General features: G+C 37.6%; 5 protein-coding genes and 1 non-coding gene across 8 annotated transcripts; 5 read left to right on the top strand and 1 right to left on the bottom strand.

The window, feature by feature from the left end:
• Positions 1-186: 186 nt before the first annotated feature.
• On the bottom strand, positions 187-1,157 carry LOC140764854 (pollen-specific protein C13-like). Its single transcript, XM_073103675.1, has 2 exons — positions 756-1,157; positions 187-685 (listed from the first exon to the last, which is right to left on the bottom strand). Exons 1-2 carry the CDS (start codon positions 916-918, stop codon positions 357-359), a joined length of 492 nt encoding a protein of 163 aa, XP_072959776.1. The 5' UTR covers positions 919-1,157; the 3' UTR covers positions 187-356.
• Positions 1,158-1,729: 572 nt separating this feature from the next.
• TRNAL-AAG (transfer RNA leucine (anticodon AAG)) lies at positions 1,730-1,810 on the top strand. Its single transcript has one exon. It is a non-coding gene; the product is annotated as a tRNA-Leu (tRNA).
• Positions 1,811-7,827: 6,017 nt separating this feature from the next.
• On the top strand, positions 7,828-11,400 carry LOC140767581 (nudix hydrolase 12, mitochondrial-like). Its single transcript, XM_073107558.1, has 6 exons — positions 7,828-8,367; positions 8,478-8,578; positions 8,842-8,956; positions 9,083-9,166; positions 10,571-10,720; positions 10,814-11,400. Exons 2-6 carry the CDS (start codon positions 8,505-8,507, stop codon positions 11,045-11,047), a joined length of 657 nt encoding a protein of 218 aa, XP_072963659.1. The 5' UTR covers positions 7,828-8,367; positions 8,478-8,504; the 3' UTR covers positions 11,048-11,400.
• A 511-nt stretch (positions 11,401-11,911) lies between these two features.
• LOC140763053 (uncharacterized) lies at positions 11,912-16,708 on the top strand. Its single transcript, XM_073101121.1, has 4 exons — positions 11,912-12,248; positions 14,583-14,791; positions 15,685-15,745; positions 15,857-16,708. The coding sequence occupies exons 2-4, from the start codon at positions 14,595-14,597 to the stop codon at positions 16,139-16,141; spliced, it is 543 nt and encodes a 180-aa protein (XP_072957222.1). The 5' UTR covers positions 11,912-12,248; positions 14,583-14,594; the 3' UTR covers positions 16,142-16,708.
• Positions 16,709-17,473: 765 nt separating this feature from the next.
• LOC140765648 (uncharacterized) lies at positions 17,474-18,602 on the top strand. The gene is made up of 4 exons (XM_073104830.1): positions 17,474-17,652; positions 17,771-17,868; positions 17,957-18,238; positions 18,447-18,602. The coding sequence occupies exons 1-4, from the start codon at positions 17,611-17,613 to the stop codon at positions 18,499-18,501; spliced, it is 477 nt and encodes a 158-aa protein (XP_072960931.1). The 5' UTR covers positions 17,474-17,610; the 3' UTR covers positions 18,502-18,602.
• A 2,096-nt stretch (positions 18,603-20,698) lies between these two features.
• Positions 20,699-22,593, top strand: LOC140764034 (uncharacterized). Of its 3 annotated transcripts, none has more exons than XM_073102487.1 (4): positions 20,699-20,770; positions 20,889-20,980; positions 21,076-21,369; positions 22,556-22,593. In XM_073102487.1, exons 1-4 carry the CDS (start codon positions 20,747-20,749, stop codon positions 22,578-22,580), a joined length of 435 nt encoding a protein of 144 aa, XP_072958588.1. In that variant the 5' UTR covers positions 20,699-20,746; the 3' UTR covers positions 22,581-22,593. The 3 variants fall into 3 exon arrangements, with proteins under 3 accessions (XP_072958588.1, XP_072958596.1, XP_072958579.1); XM_073102495.1 differs by lacking the exon at positions 22,556-22,593 and adding an exon at positions 21,730-21,930; XM_073102478.1 differs by lacking the exon at positions 22,556-22,593 and adding an exon at positions 21,720-21,930.
• The last annotated feature ends 2,577 nt before the right edge of the window (positions 22,594-25,170 follow it).

Below are 25,170 nucleotides of genomic sequence, written 5' to 3'. Positions count from 1 at the left end.
ACTATAGCAAAGGAGGGGAGAGGAGGACCAAGACCTCTCCCTCCTAACAAGCCAAAATCGAAATGGGAAAGGGGAGAGGGAGGAGGCAGGCACCGGCGGCGGCTGCTAGGGGAACCTAGCAGAGTGCTGGCTGAGAAAAACTATAGGAATGATATTAACAATCTGAATACTAGTTTTGATTTTTTTAGGAAAAAAACATCGTGTAGAACATAACACAAGATCGACAGGCTCTTATTTGCTCACATGGATACATACATTATCATCTTTATTGTTCATATCTCATTTTGTTCCAATATTTTTCTTTGAAAGCTATTTGCAAGTTATTACTTCAGGACTTCTCCGGCACGGCGCAGCCGTTACTTGTCGTCGCCCAACGCATACTTCTTTAGTAGGGCCCCGCAGATATGCAGCGGCGTCGTCTTGAGGTAGCCGAGAGGGTTGGCGTAGCGGAGAGGGGAGGCCAGGCCGCTGTCCTGCGCGAGGAGAACGCGCGCGCGGCTCCTAGCTGCGTCGACCTCAGAGCAGTCGGCGACTGGGCTCTCCACCAGCACCACCTCGCAGATCTCCTCCTCATGGTTGTCCTCCAGCTTTATGCTGTACGTACCGGTCTTGTCGGTCACCCCGTCGACGGAGTGCTCGACAGCCCCGGAGTCGAAGTGCTTGCATTCTAGCCTGACCTTCGCCCCTGCAGCCAAACAGAGCTCTCAGGACCTCTGCTAGCTCTGATACATACCATGCTAACTAACGAGTTATACCTTCAATATACTCCGTGGCAGAAGTCTCAAAGCCGGCGCGGCAGGTGTCGCAGTAGACGCGGCCGGTAACGATGAACTCCGGAGTCGAGACGGCACGGGCGATGCCGGCAACGGCCAAGCAGAGAGCAGCGAAGACGGGGAGAAGAAGCAGACGCCTGGCCATTGTAGTATTGGTTCTTTCCCTTCACCTTTCTCCCTCTCTCTCTCTCTCTCTCTTTCTCTCTGTGAGGGGAAAAGGCAGGCAGTGATGGAGATTACTTATAGAGATAAAAGAGGGAAGTGCAAGGGAGAAGAGCGAAGAATTGGTGAAAGAGCCGGGTTTTGCTTATAATAACTCGGTTCATCCTATCTTAGGAGGGAAGTGCGTACGGTGGAGCGGAGACGTAGGTATGAATTGGTTGATTCTAAGTAGAACGGAACGGTTCATATGAAAATAAATAAGAGAGTCCTAAAGGTCACATATATAGGGGATTAAAAACCTACTCCACATTCAACAAAAGTGTGGAGAAAATATATATATATAGTAGATAAAGGATAGTGTAATATATGAAAGTGGGTGTTAATTAAAATAATATTTATAGTTATTACCCTGCAGTATAGTAAAAATTGAAATGAGAGGCTCATTTTTTAGCTCTATTATTATTCTGATTTAAAAATAAATAAATCCCGACAAACTACGTTCCGACAAAATTTAAAAAAATTTCGAGCAAAAATTTAAATTTGATAGTTTTAGAAGATATAAACCAGGAAAGTCATTGAATTACATACCATTTTGCTAGAATTATTCGTGAAGTTAAATTTAGGTCATGAGTGGGCCGGACCCTTAGAAATATTGGACTCTTTTTTGTTAATAAATGTGGCCCATATTTGGCTCGGCCAAGTTAATTAGAGTATGTATACTAAATTCTCTACTAAAACACTCTAAAATCTTTGATTAGAAAATTATTTAAATTAAAATAACATTTCATCACAACGTTGAGATGGCCGAGTTGGTCTAAGGCGCCAGATTAAGGTTCTGGTCCGAAAGGGCGTGGGTTCAAATCCCACTCTCAACAAAATGGGTGATTTTTTTGGGGGCAAATTATATAGTTTTATCACCAATATTTCTCGCCAAAAGTAATTGTTAATAAATTAAGCTATCCTTCTGTCTTTAAAATCATACTATGTCATTATAGGACTATTAAATCTTTTTCACATTTATGTTAACAGTATACTAACAATTCCAATTCCTTCTAGCTAATAAAAAATCAGACCAATCATATACATCATAAATTATAATTTCTTTTATTTAATTTTCATGCAGGCACGGGAACTCAAAGGATAACATAACAGCCCAAATCACGGGTTTCAAAGCAACATCGACCATATAAACTAAAACATATGCTCACATATTTAATCCACTTTTATTTTTCTCTAAAACTATAATTACACTCACGAGTACTTAAATTTAAACTCGTGACCTCCATCATATCATATCATATGCGGCTCTATCTCATCCACACAGACTACTTGCCCACTGATAGCAAGAAGCAAAACACCGCGAGATAGAAAGCGACGAGAGGGAACATCTATCCATCCATCCATCCATCCATCCCTATCGATTGCTAATCTATTGTCTGTGATCTATCCGTAGCATTAACTTTAGTCAACCACGTGGTATACTTCTTAGTCTGCTATAAATTAAAATTAAAAATTAAAAAAAATAAATAAAAATTCCGAATGATAAAAAGGGGGAAAGAGAAATCTAAATCACGCTCGACCGCTCCGGGCCACCCGAAGCCCTTTCCAAGTACATCACGGCGGATCCCACGTTAGACGTTGACTCAGCCAACACGTGGTTCGACTTTTGGCGAAATCCACGTCATCGAACAAGACGGGACGACAAGAAAAATAAGAAAAAAAAAACCAAACAAACAAAGTATACGTAGAAGAAAAAGAAAAGGTAAGTGGGCATGAAGGAATACCAAGCGAATGTTACATGTTTGTCGTTTGTTTTGTTTCTGTGGCAAGTATAGAGAGACAAGCGTGGTATGGTAGGACCTCCCCATGCAGTGGACACTCCACATCTTCGTCTTCTAGTGTTGTGTTGCTACTGGCGACGAGCTAGCTGAGTTGGGCTCGACTTGGCTTGGACTTGGCTTGAGCTTAAGCTAAGTCAGCTAAGATAGAATCACACTAGGAATTTGAACCTAAGTTGGCGAGGAGATGGTTATATCAAAAGTACATGTTAAATATATCATATAATTAAATAGGCAATGCGTGCGAGTTAATTCTAGTAGAGAGAGAGAGAGAGATATGATCATCTCGATTGAGCATTCTGTCACGGATAAAGTCTTTGAGATAGACAATGACCGCGCGGCACTCAACTTTCAAGTAGCAAAGTTAAGTCAGCCGTTCGCTTCACAAGCGATGCACCTGTTTCTGGATTACGACAAAGCAAAGACAAGCAAAATACAAAGTTTGGCAAACAAGATTGCGATTCTTTATTGATTGGAAAGGAAGTTACAAGACATGCCAACGACGAGAAAATTAAAGGGGCAGGATAGCCATCGAGGGCAAAATGAACACCATTGAACCAGTGGCACTTCGGTTGCGAAGCTGGCTCACTTAATGCTTCTCGATAGTTCTCCTATACTACTAAGTATGAGCATCCCCAATTCTGCAACCCGGGGGGTTCAAAGGTCTTACGGGGCGTTACGTTTTGAAAGTAAACCCCATTTGGGTTTTGGCCCATGAGTTTTATAGGCACGTGCGGGGAAAAACCCAAACTAGTGTTGCGACGACACTAATATTGCGATCCCAAGGTTGCTTCGTAAGGAGCTCTTGAAGGAAACCAAAAGACACCCAAAAACATGCAAAAACATGGGGTTGGCATCCCATTTACAGACTCAAAAAGCGAAAAATACAATAGGACCGACATTGCGACCAAAACGGTCCTAACAATTCGCTCATTTTTTAAACTAGCTTGGAAATTGAGCTCGCGCAGCTTGCCAGCTAACGAGCTTAACATCCCTAGTTCCAACTATCTCACGAGATACTGTTGTACTATTCTGACTAGAGATATATAATTTTCTAAGGAGAGGGCGGTCTAGGAGGTGTTATGATTGTATTTTCTGACCGTAGATCATTTGTTTCTTAAAAGAGATTGTATGAAACTAACAAAATTTTAAAATAAAATAGTCGCTCATTTGGTTGTCGGTTTTGATTCGAAGTATTTGACTTAAAAAGAACAATAAAACCTTTTAATAATTACTATAAAATTTGGAAACCGTTGTCTCATACAATAATCTCTCTCTTTTGTATTGCATAGGGAGGCCTTAAGAGACCCAATTATTTTTTGATTGATTGTTAATTCCATATTTAGGTTTGAATGGTTGTATGATGACATTCAAAACTTGGATACTTTGCCTGTACCTTTCTATTTGTGATGTTTGTTATCCCTTGTGGGGGATTAACTTTTTAAAAGTTTCAATGAGAGTCTATGATCTTTTGTCAAAAGGAAAACAACGAACTTTGGAAACTTAAATGGTTTGAATACGGTGGATTTATTCTTTTAAACACTAAAAGGGTCAGGAGAGTGCTTCGAGTTGGTGAGAAGAGACGTGCTAAGTTCGATCAATGTTGAACGAATCCTACACGTAGAGTGGATCATTTGTAACCCCAGAAGTATTACAGGAAAGAAATAGGAAGCATCTTATGATTCTTACTTACTCATGGGTTAGTTGTTGCCAATTTGATAGCTTGCAGTCGATCAAAAGATGTGTGCTTCTCTCTCAAAGATATATATATTCAAAGGTCTATGTGGGATAAACAAATGAAAGAGTTTATTGGAGTTTCCTGCCCTTCTTTTACTTAGTAAGATGACAAGAAGCAAAGAAGAAAGTGGTTGCAATTGTCCTGTATATGTATCCTGTCTTCTTTTTCATGCATGGACTTTAAGATATATAATCATAGGACAGAATAACATGCACGAATTAATATATATATATTGGGTTGTTTCAGCATGCATGCAACTAGGGATCAGGGATTAAGATTCACGGCTAGTATATTGATCGTACGTATTCAATCATATTATTACAATTCTGTGATCATTATGATTAATATACTAACGCACATTAATGGTTAGCCCGCACTTAATCTTGTCAGAAATATCATGTATTTGATATGAATGTTTTATTAATTTTGAGTTTATTTTTAAGTAGAGTCCATATATTATTAATGATAGATTAATGATAAAATTAAAAGAGCTCAAAAAATACTTTAATGTCATATATTTATTTATTCAAATTTATAAAGAGAAGTGAATAAAAATTTATTTTTAAAGTATGTACCTTGAAAATGAATAATAAATAGAAGAATGTTTAATATCATATTAGATATTTTAGAAACTTTAATATGATATATAAGTCCTAATTTTTTATGAGCTTTAGGCTACCAAAGAAGTACCTATTTTATGGGTAAATAAATTTATACAAATCAACTAATATAGACGTGCGCTACCCGACACAACTTGGTTAGGTTTGCGTGCACCGGTCAAGTTCAAAATTATTTTTTGATTAATACAGGTCCGAGTCATGTTTGATTGGTTGAACATGAAGTGGTGTGTCCCTTTAGATTAAAATAGTTAACTAGTTAGGTTATTGGTTTTAACCCAGAATGGTGTATCCCTTAACATCAAAACTATTAATTAGTTTAAATCCGAAATGGCGCATCCATCTATAACCAGATCTAACTGTTCATATCGCTTCTCGTTAGGGGTGAAAACGGATCGGATAGTGCTCAACCCATATCCGGATCCGTATTTTTAGTTCGGATTCGGATACGGATATTGGACGGATAGCAAAATTTAAAACCATATCCTAACTAAACGGATACGGATAATTTTCGGATAAAGAATCGGATCTTAAACGGATATTGATTAAATTTAAAATAATTATAATATTTTATTTAAATATAATTAACATAAAATTATTAAGAGTTTTACAATAAATAATTTTTTTGTATGTCAAATATATAAAATTAGAGAAATTAATCTCTATAAATAAAATATAATGTATTATTAGTAATAATATTAATACTTACTATTTAAATAAGCAAACAAAAAACTGTAAATCATTTAAAAAAATATGCGGGTAAACGAATATCCGATATCCGTATCCGAATCCGAAAAATTTATCCGACCCGTATCCGAATCCGTATCCGAATTTTTTTCAAAAATTCTATCCGTATCCGAATCCGAATCCGAGTATGATAGAAATTTTTTATCCGAATCCGATCCGAGTCGGGTCGGATAGCGGGTCGGGTCGGAGTTAATCCGACCCGTTTTCACCCCTACTTCTCGTACTTGTTTAATCATATAAATAGGCTGTCAGTCTGTAATATTTTTTATAAAATTTTATTTATTCAACCAATAAGTTGAGTATTCCATTTGTATTTGAGAGAGAGTACTGCACAGTTCAAGTTTGACAAGATATTCGAATAGCATCTTCCTTTTGAGTATAAGATATTTATTATATCCTCGGAATCCGATGTCTACTGTTTCAGAAATAATCGATGGAGGACGATTAGTTTTAAAGAGATAGTATTTAACACTAGACTCGATCTATACAGAATTTTTCATTATATAATTTATAAGTTTATTTAATTTATTTTTTTATTAAATTAAATTTTTCGTGACTTCTAGAATCAAATTGCTATCGCCAACAAATCTTATAGCTCCTCACCTATCATCAAAGAAGAAAAATAAAGAATGGTATCCAACAAGATAGTCTTCATATCGCCATTCATAATGATGTATTAAAGACTACCAATAGCCTTCAACAAAAGAAGCTAACCTAGCTAGCTTTTTTGACTAATAAATATTTCCACCAGAACTTCAACTAATTGCATGGATATATAATCTAAGACAACATAAGACAGTGACATCAACTAATTAATCTTAATTTATTAGTAATTTGGATAACTATCCGACCCAAATCGTTCCAAGCTACCACATAAAGTTACACAGTGGAAGATATACTAATTTTATATTTGAGGCCATTAACAGGCTCATCAATCATCATAAATGGATTCATGTGGATCATAAGGTTTTGGCAGGCGAGATGGGTATCACATAACCGTCAATAAAAGTGGCTCTTTTGCGGCGATGATGGCGTGGGTGATACTTGGAAAATTAATGGCCTTCCATTAATGAGAAAATGACTGTGGTCTTTTCCAAATAAAACATTGAAAAAAGGAGACCAAGTAAGAAGCTACTGCCTACTGCTGTCTATTTCTTAACTTACTACATATTAGGTATACCTTGCACAGCAGAAAGTTGGTTGTTATCTTGCCTGCCATCAAAGAAGTTGCCGAGAAAATTTATTTACTGTTTTTATAATTAATTTAATAGCTCAGCGGCACGATAACTTAGAGTATCAATTTAGCGGCACACGGATTAGTAGGTCTAAGTCATAAAATGTAAACAAGCAAGGTCTAGTTTGGTCTCCATATGGACTCCCTATGAACTATATTTTATCACAGCTGCCTTCTTATTATTCTTCTCTAGTACATAAGAACAAAGGTACGAGATATAAGTTGTTCAGATCTGAAATAAACTACAAAGTACTACTTTATATAGTTCCTAAGCTCATATCATACCATTCCTTTTGGGCGATAGTAAATTTACTTATATATATACTTCTCAAGTTTATATCATAACTAGTACGTGAATATATTTCACGTAAATTTACGATAACAAGTTTTCTTTAATCTTATTTCTCTATTTTTTATTCGTATTATCTACGAAATACGGATATGGTATAAATTTAGATGTCAAGATCCGGTTCTGCATACGAGAATGATAGAGAAGCCTACCTCCAATAATATTAAAATAGAAAAAGGAAATTAAAAAAAAGGCAACAATAAAAGGTTGGATTTACGTTTGTACCCCTATTGCCATGACATAGTAAGGGTTAGTTTGGACCTTTTGCCGCTGAGGAGAATCATTTTTCCCAGAGACGAGAGAGAGAGAGAGAAAAGGAAATAAAGCTAAGAAAAGCCTCCTCCTCCAACTCTCTATCTTAATTATGGAATCTAACAAACAGCAAACAAATAATAGTCGATATCTACGTCCGACCTCTTTTTATCTCATCGTCGATCCAAACAAAGCCGAGACGAGAAACTTAAATTTATAGCCCGTATACTTGGAGCGACTGCTTTGTCCCGCGGAGAAATTTCTAATCTCTTCTACCATTCTCCCTCCGATTTTAATCGCTGTCGATGCAACGGCGCGGCTTCCATGAAAGAACCCAACTGCTGATTCGTTAGTTGGAGCGAAATATAATACAAAAAGTCTTCGCCTCTCTCGGTTTCCGCATCTCGTCTTCTCTAATTGGCGACTGTTAGCAGGCTCGAGGAATCCAGGAGTTTAATAAAGTTTCGGTTTTTTTTATTTATTATTCGAGAAAGGCGAGGCCTATGAGCTCTGGACGGTGGTAGGTTGACCCGGGAGGCATTATATTTGCGGGAAGAGGGGTAGGAATTCATATTCTGGTCGGATGCAGGATACCCATCTCGCCTTTCGTCGTATCTTTCTCGAGATTGCTTTGGAATGCGGTCTTGTATAGATAAGGTTGTGCATTTGGGTTCATCTCTGACTGCTTCGTATTTTTTTATTTTCTTTATCCCAGTTTAGCTTGTTCTTATTGTTTCTCTCCATTTGGGTACTTTGTCTTCTTCAAGATAAGGAGCTTTATCTCATAGGAGGCGATGTCTTCGGCTTTGTTAGCGCGGACGGGGCGACACCGGCAGCGATACGACAACCATTTCCGACTTGTATCTGGGTATTCTTTTCTCCCTTCCTCTCTTCCTACTTCTCGTTCCTTTTCTATGGTTTAATCTTTAAGTATATATGCTTATATTCTAACGTAGAGGAATGTAGTCATTTCTTATCGAGAGTTTCCCAAGATGTGATCTTTACCTTGAACTGGAACGAAGTGAAGAAGTTGTTGTATTGATGTTTATCTTTTATTCTGTTCTCTTGTTGTGCTGTAAGAAATTAATACGGAGGCATGTCTTTAATCTTCCTTACTTTTGGCCCAAACAGATGTATCCCGTACAGGCTAAAGGAAAATGGAGATGGTGAATGTTGTGATCTGTTAGATAGATTGGAAGTACTCATGATCTCCAGACCAAATAGAGATGATCTCGTCTTCCCGAAGGTGAACTGTCTTCTTGTTTCTGCAGCTCATATATATATATATATATATATATATATATATATATATATATATATTATCTGCTGCCTAAGAGTCGTATGATTGATAAAGCCATGCCATGGTTTCCAGGGTGGATGGGAGGATGATGAAACTGTAGATCAAGCTGCATGCCGTGAGGCCTTGGAGGAAGCGGGAGTAAGAGGCATTATTAGCGTAGGTGTTCAATGTGACATTTCTTGTCGATTACGTGGATAATTTGGCGTGAATAGCTGTGGATAGAGTTAACATGTCATTTTCTTGCTTGAAATGCTTTCTACCACATCTTCATATATGATTTGGATCTTTCTTGTTAGTTTTGGTTTCTTTATCACAGCAACAAGGAGATAAATTTTGGTAGGCTAGCACATGCTTCCTACTCTGGATTTGCCAACGCGATCGAAATTTCATCTCTAGTGCTCGGGAATAGTAGTTACTTAGAAGAGTCTGAAATTTTACCTCTTTAGCAAGGCTATCAAAATTATGTATCAGAAGATTCTCCTACTCATTGCAAAACATCCAATTTTTCCATGGCACATGATTTGAAAGCTAAAGCATGATAGTTTACGGTTTCATTTACAATTTCATTAGGTGGCAAAAGCTTTATATTCTCCCAGAGACTTTTCAAATTACAGCGTTGTACGCAAAAAGGAATCTTTTATAGATGAAAAGAAACTTATTTTTTGTAGATTCCAAATCAAACATTTAGGCTTTGTACTAAGATGCTAGAAATATATTGCACTTGCCAGCCTCTGTTTCGTGGCACTCTTCACGTAAATTTGTTTATCAATTATTCATCGATAGATCCTTAAATACCATTTGTTTAATAATCTAATCAACGAAATCTCTTTATATTTGATTTGCTGACTCACCAATCTTGTATGCATGTGATGTGTTCCCTATTTGACTTACTCCTTTGATGCCAGATTCTCTCCTTAGTTTTTTAAGTGAATAAACTATGTAGGCTGTATAGTGGAACTCTATGATTTTGTAGTTTTGATGCTTCACTTGCATCTGGAGTATAGCTGTATCATGTAAAGACTAACAGTCTGCTCACAAGGTTCATGAAAATATCGGTCTTCTACAAGGGAATGAAAGAGAGTTTTACTTTTTTCCTTGTTGAGGGAATGGTAGGATGCATAGATGTTCGCCTGACTTCTTCTAACCTTATATTTGAAGGTTGGATCAAGTAACTGTGACTAATTTATGATTACCAAATGAGTGAAGGGGGGAACAGAGTGTTCCATCATAGAATTCCTATTGGTTTTTCATGGATTCTTTTCTTGTTCCTCCGTAAGACCACTCATTCAGAGTTATAAGTCAATCCATAATAATGACATTTAGTAATGGTCACCCAACTACTTGATTCTTCCTACAAAACTTCTTTATTCCTCATATAATGTGCGTTCTTCCTTATTTCTCTCCACATCAAGAATTTATTTCAGGAAGGTACAACCTTCCACTTTTTATCATTGTTAATTTCTTCTAGTAAGTATCAACATTCTTAATTTTTTTTTGTCAGTACATTACTAAGTTAAACTATTAGTTTAAGCACTGATCTTAAATTCTTTTTATCTTCAGAAAACTTCGTTAGGATACTGGGAATTCAGAAGCAAGAGCAATCAGAACAGTTGCAGCGATGAAGGAGCTTGTAAAGGTTACATGTTTGCCTTGGAGGTCACTGAGGAGCTCGAGTATTGGCCTGAGCAGGCCAGCCACGGCAGGAGATGGGTCTGTATTCAATCAATCATAATCAAACACAGCAAATGAAGCAGTGAACTTGTAAACTCTTTATAACATCATCTTTCTTTCCCTATGAAATAGGTTTCAGTGAGAGAGGCGTACGAGCTCTGTCGGTATGAATGGATGCGACAAGCCCTTGATTCGTTCAAAGCACATCTCTCAGGTGGCAAGATTGCACCCTCTTCTTCTCCTGAGTTACTTGGTTCATCAACCTTCGTTCATGACGATGCCTACTTCAGGCAAGCGAGCCATAGCATTATGCTGATATCGGCCAATTCAGCAATTGGCTTTGCATCGCAACTAACTGGAACTTAGCAAAGTGCTTAATCCACCAGCATAATGTCAGCATGCGTCGCAACTATCATGTGGACTCCGTCACAGGCATCACTTAAATAGGTATTGGTCTCCATTTGCACGTCGAAAGTTCGCATGATGATCGATCCAAATGGCTGTTACTGGGAGTCCATGCAAAGTTTGCATTATGGAGTATGATCTCAAGCATCCTTCCATAAGCTGTACTGTACTTTCATGCTTCTTTTAAATGGACTTTGTTTGGTACTTTAGTTCTGAATCAATGTGTATAGAGTTGTTCTACATTATGAAAGGTACTTCATCGTTCTATTTTATAAGTTTCAGTTAATGAAAACTCAACACCTGCATGCAGTAAATTACATCTAGCATAATAACCCTATCCTTTATGGTTAACTATTATTCAATACCCTGATCTACAATGTTTACATGTTTAGAGAACCAAACCCTCTTCAATAGAGAAGCAAAATTTAATTGCCCTGCTGACTTAAAGTTAAATATACAAAATTTGGTGGGTTTTCGACAAAATACTACCGTTAGACTTTTTTAAATTAATCGCTCTGGGAGAAAGCAACTGATCAAAAGTGGGGTAAATTCTAACCTGACCGAGTAACCGGTGTGTTTTCTGCAACAAATAATTTGTGGAAATGATAAGGTGCATTTTGTAAATTAGTGGACATGTATAGTAGTTTGAAGAACAAAATCCCTTAAACGTAGGGTGTCGAATGCAAATATTCCGTAAATTTATTACCTTTAACCTCAGCAAAAGTCAAGACTAATCCCGCCTTAAAACGAGGACTAAGCGAGGCTTAATCCTGGATCCAGCTCAGCTTTAAATGGCCGCAAGGATAGAAGAGGAGAGGCGAGCCGTAGCGCTCGGCGGAGAGAGAGAGAGAGAGAGAGAGAGAGAGAGAGAGAGAGAGAGAGAGAGAGAGAGAGAGAGAGAGAGAGAGAGAGAGAGAGGAGAGAGGTTAAAAGCTTTCTATTTCTAAATCTGTAGCCTTTTTCTGCTTCTCATCTCCTCCTCTATCTCCGCATTTATTAGATCTGTACATATGGAGGTGTAGAGTTCGTTTTTTTGTTCGATTTCGTCGATGTGGATGAGATCGCCGCAAGGAGTGATAGATCTGGAGGTTTAGTGTGGTAGATTTTGACGATCCGGTGCGTTCCGGGCTCGATCTCGAGATCTAGGAGGAGATACGTCAAGGTAAGGATCTTTTTCCATAATTTTTCCTGGTCTGAAGGCATTTTGTTTGGAGAATCAGTGTTACATTATTGCTGCATTTCGTTATTCCAAAGCACATAGTGAGGATTTATGTTTGTTTCGCATCGGAGTACAGCAAACCTTGTCTTCTTATTGTTTTGATCTTTGTAATGACATATGCTGGTAGATCTTAGCATTTGCTTCTATTGCACTGGCTAAAGATAAAGTCAAGTTTCTAATGCTGCCAAGGGTTGAAACTTTTCTTTTCAATACTGGAACTTTTCGTATATTTCTGTTGATTTCGTAGGTGATCGGTTGATTTGATGGTATCTAATGTTTAGTGGTGGCATGAGACTTCTCTTGGAGAATTCCTCTGATCTACTGCTTCTTTTATTGGTTTTATTTATCCATTCCTAGGAGATACGATGATATATCCTTATCTTCTATTTCTTCTGGTTGATATCCATTTATGAATCTGTGTGAAGGTTTCAAAAGACTAAAGGCGGTAGACTGGTGGACAAGTAAATATAATGTAGGCCTAGGCACTAGGCGGGTGCCCATAATTGAAGACGGTTAAAAGTAAATAAATAAAAAAATATTAGTTCAAGGAGAAGTTAAAATTAATACCGACAATCTAAACAATGTAGTAATGCATTCTTGTTAAGAACAGTAATAAGCTATTAGAATTCACTAATACATCAACATGTATAACAATTTGATTTTTCGGAGTTGATCTACATACTAAAACTAAAATATGATACGAAATGCTAAGGCAGTCACCTATGCGGGTCCTAAGTGGAGCCTATTTGTATTCTATCTATGGTAGGAGCCTAGGCTCTATGACGGAAGTATTTTAAAACAATGATCTCTGTAACTGTCGAAGACCCATCTTGGTAGCATAGCTAAATATAGGACTATCTATATATAGCAAATGGTAGCTTCACTGCTGAAAAATATCTGCTTGAGGTTTACTCTTCAGTTTTGACCAATGATTCGATACAAACCAAACCAATTATTTGTTAAAGAAGATTTCAATCCATTGATAAATTAAAACTTAAAAGGTATAACAACCAATTCGAGAGAGAGATAGGGTGGTTAGGATTTTGAAAAATACTAATACCTGGGGTGTGGGTTGACCTCTCCGTATATCTATAATAAATTTAAGAGAAAAATATAAGTAACACCCTATTTTGAGTATATTACAAATAAATGCCTCTATTTTATTATCTACAAATAGAGTTCTTCATTTGCTCTAAGGAAAACAAGCCACACCCTACCAGATCTAGATTCCATTTGGACCAACTCTTGTGAGGGCTGGTCCGAACACGTCATTGAATGCGCACCAATTGTAGGGTGTGACTTAATATTTTTTAAGCAAATAGCATGTTCTATTTATAGATAATAATAAAGAGGCTTTATTTGTAATATAATCAAAATATAGGATGTTTACCTTAAATATACTAACTTATGAAGAGTTTCCTGTTAATTTGATTTGTTTCAATATTTACAAATTGAGCTTATGTTTAGCCAAATATTTGCAAAATATAGGGCTCGAATTAATAATTATAAGAACAGAGTGTAAATCGAAAATAGATGAAAAAGGGGCTGACTTGTCAATTGAGTGCAGACTTCAATTAGCCTCCTAATAGAGTAATAAAATAATTTATTATTCATTATTTGTATAAAGGTGGGCCACCTAGGAGAGAAATAAAAAAGGACTAGTTTACCCTCACAAATTAAAAGGGTGACCGGTACTTCAAGTCATATTAACCGACACTTCTGGTTAACTTTTTAAAGAAATGCAATTTTAACCGTTAAATTAGGAGAGAGAATTTAGTAGTTAGTAGTAAATCATTTATCTTCAATTAGCTTTCTGTGCTCTACTATTTCCAGCTATTACAAAAATTTATGTAATAATGCATGTTGTTCCCCTGAAATTAGTTAGTTTCTCAATTTTCATCAGAAAAAACTTCTGCATATTCCTTGACATTTTGATTAGGTTCTGAGGTTTGTTCTTTTTCACATTCACACTAAAAGGTCAATGTATTTATCAATTCTTTCTTGTTTTAGTAGCCCTGATGATGGTGCTTCTTGTAGAATGTTTTTCTTTCTCTGGTACTGAATTGACATATTGATCTATATGTTGGACAATATGTTCTATATTGAGCTGATTTGGAGTATGCCATCTTAAATTCTTCTATTATTTCTTGATGCATCTATTGATGCCTTTTGCTTTATTTGTGTCGTCCTCATTGATGATTGTGCTTCATGTAGGATGTTTTCTTTTGCTTTCTCCCGCTCTTTCATTGATATATTTAGAATATAATGTTGCTCCAGGAGGCAGTCAAAATGGAGCACTATCCTTCAGGACTTAATACTATCTGCCAACTACAATCAGAACGCATATCTGATGGAAAATCAAGACTATGGCAAGTGATTACTCCATCAACCCCTAGTGCCAATGTTATCTGTCCTCAACCTCGTCGTGCATCTCAGGTTCCTTCATTCATGGGAAGTATGAACAGAGCCACTGCCAAAACAAATGGGTTAGTTATTCAACCTAAGCTAGTTTTAAATTTTTTTCTAAAATTATAGCCTTTTAGGCTCAGCTTCATTTTGAAACCCCATAAACAAGAAGTCAGTACAGGAGGCTATACCCTGTGTATAGTCTACTACAACACCACAATCCAAAAAACCAGGCAAACACCTGGCATCAGGGCTCTACCAGAACCAACACAAACAGATCATACCACCTATTCACATATTAAGTTTTTATTTGTTTTTTCAGTTAAGAAGAGGTATCCCAATGCAAGAGTCTCTTACTTTGCCTGGTTTGATGTATCTCTCTTATGCAATCTGTGAGGGATGTGCCCTTGGTAAATTGCTGTCATTACTCCCTTCATATTAATTTCCGAGCACAAGGAACGGAAAAATCTGGCTGATTGCAAGCCTGTGTAGTACTGAACAGTTATATATCACATATTAGATTCTGTATATAACTGACTAGAGATCTCTGTTCACAGAGGCTTCTCTCATATTGGTGATAAGGGAAGCAGCTGGTACTATTATTTTATGTAAATTGTGAAGTGTGTCCTTGGTAAATTGCTGTCATTGCCTCATTCATAGTAATTCCTAGGTGCAAGGCTGCAAGTAATAGAAATATCTGAGTGAATAAAGCCAGGATAGTACTCACAATTATATATCTCATATTGGAGTCATGCTCTGTACTTTTACATACAATTTACAATATGTTTTGCTTCCTAGAGCCTTCTCCATTTGATGACAAGGGAAGCAATTCTAGGCAATATCAAATTAGCCCTTGTGGCTACACGTTTATATTATGTCATATATTTCTGATCTTGCAAGTTATAAACATTGAATTTCAAATCCTGTTTATGCTTTATGATGTTTGCTGATTCTTTCTGGCATCCCATTTCAGCATTTTACCCATGTCTCGAGTGGATTCCTCTCTCGACATCCTTGATATTATCTTGGGCAAGGTCGTTCTCTGACTTCACCATTTTTGAATCCATGCAATAGATAAAATCTCTTTCTTATTTTCATACAAATTAATTAGCTTAATGCCTGATATTTAGTTTGGCCTTCTACAGAATGACCCTGACGAAGATCTTGATTCCAGCTGCCAAATGGGCTTCTTCTGCGGCTCACCTCCCATCCGCACTAACAACCCGATTGTCTGCGATGCACAGTTTGCTAAACAAACCCAGTCATTAGCTTCTCCTTTAGGAAACTCACTTGGCAAAATGCCCACAGGAAGAGCTGAAGTAGGCTCCCCCTCCTGTGGGGCTTCTTTCGGAGGTAACCCCCAAGTTAGAATCGAAGGTTTTACTTGCGGGAACTCCGAATCTCACTGCATAGTCCCTGCATTTGGATGAGCTTTTTTACAATCCTGACTATTCTATCCATCTATGTACATATTTTTCCTAGTCAATGTTTTTCTGAGAGGTCCCTCTGAATCATTGCCTAGTGACTTTTGCTTTTGAAGCTGCACAATTGCAGAGTATTTCCTTGTGAATATGTTGAGGTCTCCATGTATATATAGTTGGAACCAGTACCGGTGGATAATTTTGAGTTGCAGTCTGAAGTCATTATCGATGTAGCGTTGTAATAGGACCTTTTTTTTTCTTTTTAATATTTGGATGGGTGAGTTCCAGGCCCAATCAACATCTAATTTTCTTATTTTGCTTTTGCTCTAGCCGTCGCCTGTCAGCCCATTGATCTCTTCTAGAATTTGTTCTGCTTTCCTTATCTTGGTTTCTTTAGTTTCTCTCGTAACTTCTGTACAGTTCTCTCAAGGAGCTTTTCCTTCTACGCCCTGGTTTTGATGAGCTTGGGAATCTCGGAGATTTAAACCATTTTTCGTTTTTTATGAGTGAAAATTTAATGATGTCCCAATGTTTCATATTAGAGATTTGATTTCAACTTGTATGGAAGTAAATGGAAGTTTGCAATATAAATCCCTGCTTTTAATGATCTCTCTCCTTCCTTGCGTATGCCCATATATAACATTGAGTTTTTGACCAAACTAGTCCTCCCAAAATTTTCTTTATGTATCTATTTTATTTTAAACTTAAATATATTTAAAAGTGGCTGATCTCAGTCAGTAATTTATATTTAAAAGTTGTTTATCCTAGTCAATAATTTTTATAACTTATCTAATCTCATGTTTAAATTTTAAGATGAACATAAAAATGCTTAGTGTCAAGAAAATACAAAGTTCAGATGCAGGCAAAGAGATTGTGCTGAGGGCTAAGACTGTGAAGGAGGCTCATATTGTCTAAGAATTCTCACTTTCATTCTAATGATACTTTATAAGACTTCCTTATCTAACTTATAGTGATAAGTAACGGTCTAATATATATCATTTTTAGTGATAATTTTTTTCACCCTACTAACTATTACCATATTCTACAATAATCATTATGAGATAATCTAGAAGGCTTGCAGTTACGGTTATTCCTTTCGTTACGAGTAGCAAAGAACATCGAACCCAAAGGTAGTGCAAAGGGACATCGCTCTCATCTTATTCAATACATTTGTTGCTCTTTATTTATATTTTAATAAATCCTTTTGCTAACTCTTTGTGAGAGGAAATCAAACTGATGAATGATCGATCACTCGTGACACTCGAACCTTCTCCGGCTATCCCACTACAAGTTTCTAGATCACCTGCTCCAGTCTCTTCCATCAACCTCCGACACGCCACGTGTTGTCTCCCTCCACGTGTCCGTCCACTCGTCACTCTCCCCACTCCCATAAAACCGCATCCCAGCGTATACTCTTCCCTCGAATCCCAAGATCTTCTCTGCTTTCTTTTGTTCTTTGTCTCAAACCATCAACCAATATGGCAATGGCAATGGCAATGGCAATGGCTTCAAGGGCAGCGGTAAGCTCACTCACCCCCTTCTCCAACAAAAACCTTCTTCTAATTAACTTTCTCAACTTTAGTTTTTTTTTTAATTTCCTCTCTGATTTCTTTGTTTTTCACCTTCTCCTTCCCCAAGAATTGCATGAGATCTCTAGCAAACGCAAACACTCGACGATTCGCCACCTCGATGGTCGACGACATCGCCGGCCACCGCCTCACCTCCTCCAAGCCAAGGTCCGATTAATCCAAGTAATTTGTGTATTTGTATAGTGGATCGTATTTGTTTATTGAAGGAGACGCACACGCACGTGTGAGAATGCAGGGGCGAGTACGTGCCGGTGTACGTGGCGCTGGGGCTGATATTGCTGTCGGCGTCGCTGGGGCTCCACACCGCGAAGCAGCAGCTGGCGTACTCGCCGAGCGTGCTGGTGAGCAAGAAGAAGCGGGAGACGGTGCCGGAGGTGGTGGACCCGGACTGGGCCGTGCGGGAGTCCGAGCTATTCATCAACAAGTCCATCTTCCGCAAGGTCGCCCACCTCCAGGACTTCGACGCCGTCAGGGCCGGCGTCTCCGACCCTACCCGCGCCCCTGCCTCCGGCCAACTGTAAGTCCGTCGGGGTACTCTCAGTTGGAAGTTACTATCAATCGATTCTAGTCCCTAGAGCTTGAAACAAAATGTCAGGCTTAAAATTAATTTCGAGCCAAGCCAAAGCATAAAATCGTAACCCTTTCAGTTGTCATCCCGAGGCATATTTTAGGAAATTACATAGTCTTGACTATTGTTTGATACATTCCTCTTCGAATTGGTGCAGACCGTTAAAGACGGAGACGCTGAAATCGGTGGGGGTGGAGCCGCCTCTCGTTTAGAGGGGGCGAAGACGATCGAATAATAGACGTATTCTGCAGTAGTTTTCTTTTTTCTTAATGAATATTTTACGGTACTTAAAACGACAGTCCTTGTAAATATTATTTCCTTTGGAGTTTCCCTGTTGCTTTGAAATCCTCAAATAATATTTTTGTAAAAAATTTCTATCTTTTATGTTTATCAAAATCTGGACTTTAATAAAATATCTGATTACAAGCAATTAAAAATATTCCTTGAAAAAAAAAAAGAACACTTTTGGTTGCTATTCTGAGTGAGTGTCACGGATTCATTGAAAGATTTTGTTGAGAGAGAGATAGCTTAAGATTAACGTGGACAATTCCTTCGATCCTAGTTCTTGAAGGTTGGGCTGGATTTTGTTGTAAGGGATACTTTGGGATCTCATCCTGCTTGCTTGGAATTACTTCATATCTTATTAATTTCATGTGGAAGTTGAGGCGTTGGTATTCCTAACCCATGGGTAGAGAGATGGGTTGAACCCATTCATTAAGCCTTCTGTCTTAGATCATAGATGGACCAACCACCTGGGAGGACTTCTTTCATTATTTTGTAAGGGTGGCAAGCACTCTGATTGATCTGAAGCCTAGGTTGACCTAGATATCTAGGCTGACTTTGGTATTGGGAGTGTTGAGGTTTTTCTTTCCTATCCTTCTGAAAATACTAGATTTAGGTACTTACTGCAAGAGATCCTTGGAATCCAGATGCTCACTCCCAGGTTTGACCTATTCTACTTCAGATTTCTGAGAATAGAGAAGGTGAAGGCATCGAGATCTTACACAATGAAGTTGTTTCTGGGCATTTCCAGCACAGTCGCCTTGTTCCTGTTACAATATGTGCATCTTTTTGCAGTTTTGTAGTAAAATATGATTCTTTTGTTGTGTCAATTCCATGGTATGAGAAGCATGTTCTTAATAGTTAGTATCTTCTTGTACATGATTTATTTTTCTTGGTATTAATATATATATCTTGCATGAAACATGATTGGAAGATTTAAATCGCAACATCCTTTCGAATTTTGATGAGCTTGGCAGTATGGAGATTTAAACATTTTTTCGTTATTTAAAAAAAGTGAAACTAAGGGATGTCCCAATTAAACGTTAAGAGATTTCAACTTGAATGGAAGTTAAATTAAGTTTGCTGTATAGGTCCGTCCTTTTAATGATCTATATCCTTGCATGCTCATGCCCATATATAACATTAAGACCAAACTATTTCTCCCAAATTTTCTTTTACGCGTTTAGTATAATATAAACTTAAAGTAAGTATATTTGAGAATCACTGATTCAAAGTCATCGTCCGGTGAGTAATTTCATAGTTCATTTAATCTTATATTTAAGTCTCGACATGAATTATACTCATAATAAAAAAAAAATGAAAAAGATCTCTATGGCATTCCTGTCATATTTCAACAATCTTTGATTCAGCAATAAGAATTTATGATATTCCTAGAATTGACGATAAACGAAGGCAAGGAGGTCATTCTAAGGGCTAAGGTGGTTGAAGAGACTTACGTTGTCTAAGAATTCTCACATTTGAACTACAGTGAGGCTTCCCCAAATTTAAAATATAGTGATACGTAATAATCTGATGCTCTTTATTATTATAAATTGTGTACCTCTCTGAAGAATATATATATATAGATATATATATTATAACAGATACAAATGTACTTGGATAAGCATTATGAAGTAACTTGGAAGACCTGCAGTTGCAGTTACTCCTTTCGCTAGAGTAGCAAAGATCATCGAACCCAAAGGTGGCGCAAAGGATATCTAATTCATCTCATTCAAACAAATAAATTATATGCCTAGGGATAATTTTTTTTATTCTAAAATACAACTTTTTATTTTAAAATAATAGTTACATAGTATAATAATTTCATTCTAAAATACAAATATTATCATATTAATCTGATTTATATCAAATAAGATAGGATGATAATTTCATAAAAAATTTAAAATATTTTTTTCACTTTATATCACCGTAATTATTCTAAAATATAAGTAAACATAAAAGTAAAAAGAATTTTATTTGGTAAATAATAAAGAGAATACTTATTTTATAATTAGTTTATCCGGCTATCCCATTCCAAATTCCTAGACTCTTCCGTCAACTTTCGCCGCGCCACGTGTACCTCCACTCGTCACTTTCTCCCACTCTCCTCTCCCCCCCCCCAAATCTCCTGCATCCTTCTCTTACTTGCCGCAGACTGCAGTCTTTCACTCCAATATGGCAATGGCTTCGAGGGCAGCGGTAAGCTCACCTCCTCTCCAAAAAGAAACCTTCTTCTAAACTTTCTCAACTTTAGTTTCTTTTTTTTTGTTTTAAAATCTCTCTTAACTCTTTCTTTCTCCCCTTCTCCCTCCCCAAGAATTACATGAGATCTCTAGCGAGCACTCGTCGATTCGCCACCTCGACGGTCGACGACATCGCCGGTCACCGCCTCACCTCCGCCGAGCCAAGGTCCGATTAGTTGATCGATTAATTAATTAATCAATCAATTTTCTTTTTTGTTTTTCATTGGATGATATTTATGAAAGAGGCGCACGTGTGAGCAGGGGTGACTACGTGGCGGAGTACGTGCCGATTTACGCGTCGCTGGGGCTGATACTTCTGGCGGCGTCGCTGGGGCTCCACGCGGCGAAGCAGCAGCTGGCGTACTCGCCGAACGTGCTGGTGAGCAAGAAGAAGCGGGAGACGGTGCCGGAGGTGGTGGACCCGGACTGGGCCGTGCGGGAGTCCGAGCTGTTCATCAACAAGTCCATCTTCCGCAAGATCGCCCACCTCCAGGACTTCGACGCCGTCAGGGCCGGCGTCTCCGACCCTACCCGCGCCCCGGCGTCCGGCCGACTGTAAGTCCGTCGGAGTACTCTCAGTTGAAAACTAGTAACTATCAATCCTAGTTCCTTGAGCTAATCCAAAGCATTAATCGATTACAGTACGTACTACCGCAGCGGTAACAACATTCCAAAAATATAAAACAAGAAAATTTAAGATGGAAAATATGATGAATAGAAAAATGGTGGGATTAACAAGGCAGTTAAAAGTCCAATGCATCGATGATGACTAATTAAGTTATAAACTTGTCATGTTTTAATAGCATCTAGTATAGCCGAAGCATTTTTAAAAAGGAACTCTTCTCAAGTACTTTTGACTATTATTGCTTGATATATATATATATATATTCTTCTAACTGATTCAGACCATTAAAGGCGGAGACCCTGAAATCGGTGGGAGTGGAGCTGCCACCAGTGTAGAGGGAGAGGGAGAGGGAGAAGGAGAAGACGATCGATATAACTGATGCAAAGCATCTTGCAGTAGTTCTGCTTAAAATGAACATCTTACGGTAGTTGTGTAAATATTATTTCTCTTGGGATTTTTCTTGTTGCTTCTGTGTCATGGTTCTTGTAAATATGTTTGTGGTTATTTTCGTTAAAAAAAAAGAAAAAAAATTTCTCCCTTTTATGTTGATTAAATCTGGACTTTAAATAAAATATCTGTCAATAAGAAAGAATTCTCTTACCTGAAGACGCACGAAGCAAAATGTGGGAGCCCTGCTTGATTGGCCTTGCCAAGTGTCTAAACGAATCCTTAGATCAACGTGGATGATGCCTTTGATCCAGGTTGTTGAGAGGTATAGCTCGAGAGATTTCTTCTGTTTGCCTGAGTAGGTACTTGGTTCTCAAGAAACCTTTCAACTTTTGTTGTCAGGCAGATTCCCAAAGTGATTTGTGCAAGCGATTCCAACTACACTATCGTTCGTACCATCAACCATTTTCAAGATGCATTCTCTTTAGTGTGTTAAAGGATGTTTATCTGTCGGTGTTTTAGTTAGGTAGGTTGTATCTTCCATTTTAACATTTTGGGGTTTATACTCATGCAGCAGTTGCCAAGTACTTGTTGTCACTTGAACCTCTTCGATCCTTAGTCTTTGCTTCTTTAAGAACTTAAGGGAAAAGAACTGGGCCTGCCTGGGGTTATATATATACTCACAATTTACAGCATTTGACTACTTCTGGCTCCACATTATTATTGCAGGTATCAAGACAGCAGCCTAACATGATAGTACATCGATTGAGGGGTTTTCAGAATGTTATAACTGCAGAGAGCCAAAGCAGCACAAAGCCGCCTAACAGGATCTCAGGTTAATAAGCTTTCTGACATTACCATAGCTTCTTGTCCAGGAAATCCAATTGCTATCATACACCTTTACAACATTTAGCATTTGTGTTCTATATCTAGCTATATAGTAATATAGATCCTGCCACCATGGCGAGATGCGGTTGATATGACTCCCGTAGAAAGTATAAAGAAGTGCATCCTAGTGCAAATAAACCAATGGGTGAGAAAAGCGGAAACAAAACTCTTCGTCCTTAAACAAATCCAAATGAAATAGTAATAATTTAAGGTAAACTAAATATTAGCAAAGCTAATATCAATATCAATATGAGAACTCTAAATCTAAGATACTAGTTGTAGAGAACTTTTATACCCAAGTTAATCATAAATAAGAACACCAAATAGATGCAAACTATAAAGAGAAAAGATAGAGAGACAAGATTTACATGGTTCGGTGATGTGCCTATATCCACGAGCAGGGCAAATTTTAATCCACTATGCAAATCTCCAAATACAAAAAGTTTACAGCTCTAATCTCACTCTAAACAATGGTGATTCTCTCATACAATTTTTTTCTCTTGCAAAATGTTCAACACCAAACCCTAAAACCCAACATTTCTATTTATAAGACTGATTCAAGTTAGATGATTTTCGCAAAGCGTTTGAACGCTTATTAGGTGCGTTCGAACACTCTCAGGAATTCTAATGCAAAATGCAGACTGGCTTTCGAACACTAGGATTATGTTCAAACGCCTGCATTAAGTTCGTTATTGGGTTTAGATTCGTGTTCGAACGCAACTGGGCTGCTCGAACACTTGCATCAAATTTGCTCTCGAGTTCAAATTTACGTTCAAATGTGGTTAGACCGTTCAAACACTTGTATCAATGGCCTATGTTTGGAAACTGTGTTCAAATGCCCTCAGGGCCTGTTCGAATGCACTGTCATAGCAAGCAAGTAAAATGCTGAACTCTAAATTTGAGCCAAACTTCAACATTTCTATACATGTACAACTATTGGATTTGGTTTCTGTATGTCTCAATTGTGAGAATCCAGTCCACATTCTATTATTTTGATATTACTGTGAGAATTACTACGAACATAAGAGTACAATTCATTATCCCTACGGAGAAATGGCAGCATATGATTTGGTTAAATCCTTTCTTTTTCTTGTGATATTTGTTGCGGGCTGAGGTTTTGTACTGCTTTAGCAAAATCCCTGCCTTTGCCCACAGTAGCCGTCTTCCTGTTTTATTTCATACCTTGTGTGATTTCTTTCAGAAAAATACCATCAGTATATTGATTAGAGTAAGAAAAGTTGATCGTATGGGAGTGATCATGTAATAATGGAAATCTAGAATGACTGTAGCTGCGCACTCTTCCCTTATATATATATATATATATCCATAGCTGTTGAAAGATAATAGTATTGCAAATAAACAAAACAACAGGCGGGAAAATAGAAAGAAAGGTCTTAATCATTTGATGACCAAGCAGGAAAGACAATTGGATTGCAGTCGATCTATGTAAACCAAGAGGAGTTAAAAAAAAGTTCACAAATTCCCTCACAAAACACACACATTAACTTTCTCCACCTTACATGGCCACCTTTCTCCTCACAATTGGCTTACAGTGGCAACACAAGTAGCAAGGCCTTCTTACAGCAGCCACTTCATGAGTTTTTCTTAGATTCTCAATTAGGATAAGGGCATGGTTTTTTTCAGTTGTTTATACCATTAGACTATTGAATAAATAGACATATGCAGTGCAACTAGCCTTGAGAGCCTTGAGAAGTTGGATTCAAGCAACTAAAGCAATGTGACAAAACTTAATAGTGTTTGACATATATATATTGACCCTATCACTGCCGTAGAAGCTCATGATAAGATTTCCTAACAAAGAAAAAAAACAAGGAATTTATGATATATAAATAGGTCAGTCTTCATTCCAGAATAGGAGAAGAAATATATTTACCTTGGCATGAATTACTTCTAGACTTCAAGCTGAGAGAGGTGTGAATCATATGGCAGTAATCCAAGATGAGGTGTTTGCTCTCCTGTTTCCCCAAGTACTCCAGTATGGAGGCCTTTAAGGGAGACAAAGAACAAACACCTCAGTGTAGAATTCCCGAATGCCATGATGGAGTTTAAGAAACAAATGATGTCAGTTTCTCTTCTTGGCTCCTCCAAGTATTTGCCACCATGAACTTATATAGAAGTTTTATACTATTGCTAAGCTTTAACTGATGGAGTTGACAGAATCTTATGTGCATGTCTTGGTTCCACACTATCTCATCTCCACTTGCCTAACAACCCCACAGAATATATCTCTTTCTTTATTACATTCTGCCTACCAGCTTATCCAGATGGCAGCAAATCCTAACAATAAAAGCTAAAGATACTAGATTGACTATTACCAACATTAATAGGTCAACAGTAGTGAGCCGACAGTAAGGTCAATACGAATGCATGAGGCTTCAATACACTTGGCAAGTGTTGAATAGAGGAGATAAAGGTTCAAAATTCCAAGTCTATAA

Source organism: Typha angustifolia, chromosome 1, assembly GCF_048772165.1.
Source record: "Typha angustifolia cultivar Huaian chromosome 1, ASM4877216v1, whole genome shotgun sequence".
Classification (NCBI taxonomy): Eukaryota; Viridiplantae; Streptophyta; class Magnoliopsida; order Poales; family Typhaceae; genus Typha; species Typha angustifolia.
The sequence above is the reverse complement of the archived record's forward strand: the minus strand, read 5'-3'. Positions and strand labels throughout refer to the sequence as shown.

What these genes read in the sequence shown, in the direction of transcription:
- LOC140763053 (XM_073101121.1), top strand. Translation starts at nt 14,595, where the DNA reads ATGGAGCACTATCCTTCAGGACTTAATACTATCTGCCAACTACAATCA. An exon ending in GCCACTGCCAAAACAAATGG is followed by an intron (nt 14,792 to 15,684) that starts GTTAGTTATTCA and finishes ATCCCATTTCAG; the next exon opens with CATTTTACCCATGTCTCGAG. An exon ending in TTGATATTATCTTGGGCAAG is followed by an intron (nt 15,746 to 15,856) that starts GTCGTTCTCTGA and finishes GGCCTTCTACAG; the next exon opens with AATGACCCTGACGAAGATCT.
- LOC140765648 (XM_073104830.1), top strand. Translation starts at nt 17,611, where the DNA reads ATGGCAATGGCAATGGCAATGGCAATGGCTTCAAGGGCAGCG. An exon ending in CAATGGCTTCAAGGGCAGCG is followed by an intron (nt 17,653 to 17,770) that starts GTAAGCTCACTC and finishes TCCTTCCCCAAG; the next exon opens with AATTGCATGAGATCTCTAGC. An exon ending in GCCCCTGCCTCCGGCCAACT is followed by an intron (nt 18,239 to 18,446) that starts GTAAGTCCGTCG and finishes GAATTGGTGCAG; the next exon opens with ACCGTTAAAGACGGAGACGC.
- LOC140764854 (XM_073103675.1), bottom strand. Translation starts at nt 918, where the DNA reads ATGGCCAGGCGTCTGCTTCTTCTCCCCGTCTTCGCTGCTCTCTGCTTG. An exon ending in TGCCACGGAGTATATTGAAG is followed by an intron (nt 686 to 755) that starts GTATAACTCGTT and finishes GTTTGGCTGCAG; the next exon opens with GGGCGAAGGTCAGGCTAGAA.
- LOC140764034 (XM_073102478.1), top strand. Translation starts at nt 20,747, where the DNA reads ATGGCAATGGCTTCGAGGGCAGCG. An exon ending in CAATGGCTTCGAGGGCAGCG is followed by an intron (nt 20,771 to 20,888) that starts GTAAGCTCACCT and finishes TCCCTCCCCAAG; the next exon opens with AATTACATGAGATCTCTAGC. An exon ending in GCCCCGGCGTCCGGCCGACT is followed by an intron (nt 21,370 to 21,719) that starts GTAAGTCCGTCG and finishes TAACTGATTCAG; the next exon opens with ACCATTAAAGGCGGAGACCC.
- LOC140767581 (XM_073107558.1), top strand. Translation starts at nt 8,505, where the DNA reads ATGTCTTCGGCTTTGTTAGCGCGGACGGGGCGACACCGGCAGCGATAC. An exon ending in GAGTAAGAGGCATTATTAGC is followed by an intron (nt 9,167 to 10,570) that starts GTAGGTGTTCAA and finishes TTTTATCTTCAG; the next exon opens with AAAACTTCGTTAGGATACTG. An exon ending in CCAGCCACGGCAGGAGATGG is followed by an intron (nt 10,721 to 10,813) that starts GTCTGTATTCAA and finishes CCTATGAAATAG; the next exon opens with GTTTCAGTGAGAGAGGCGTA.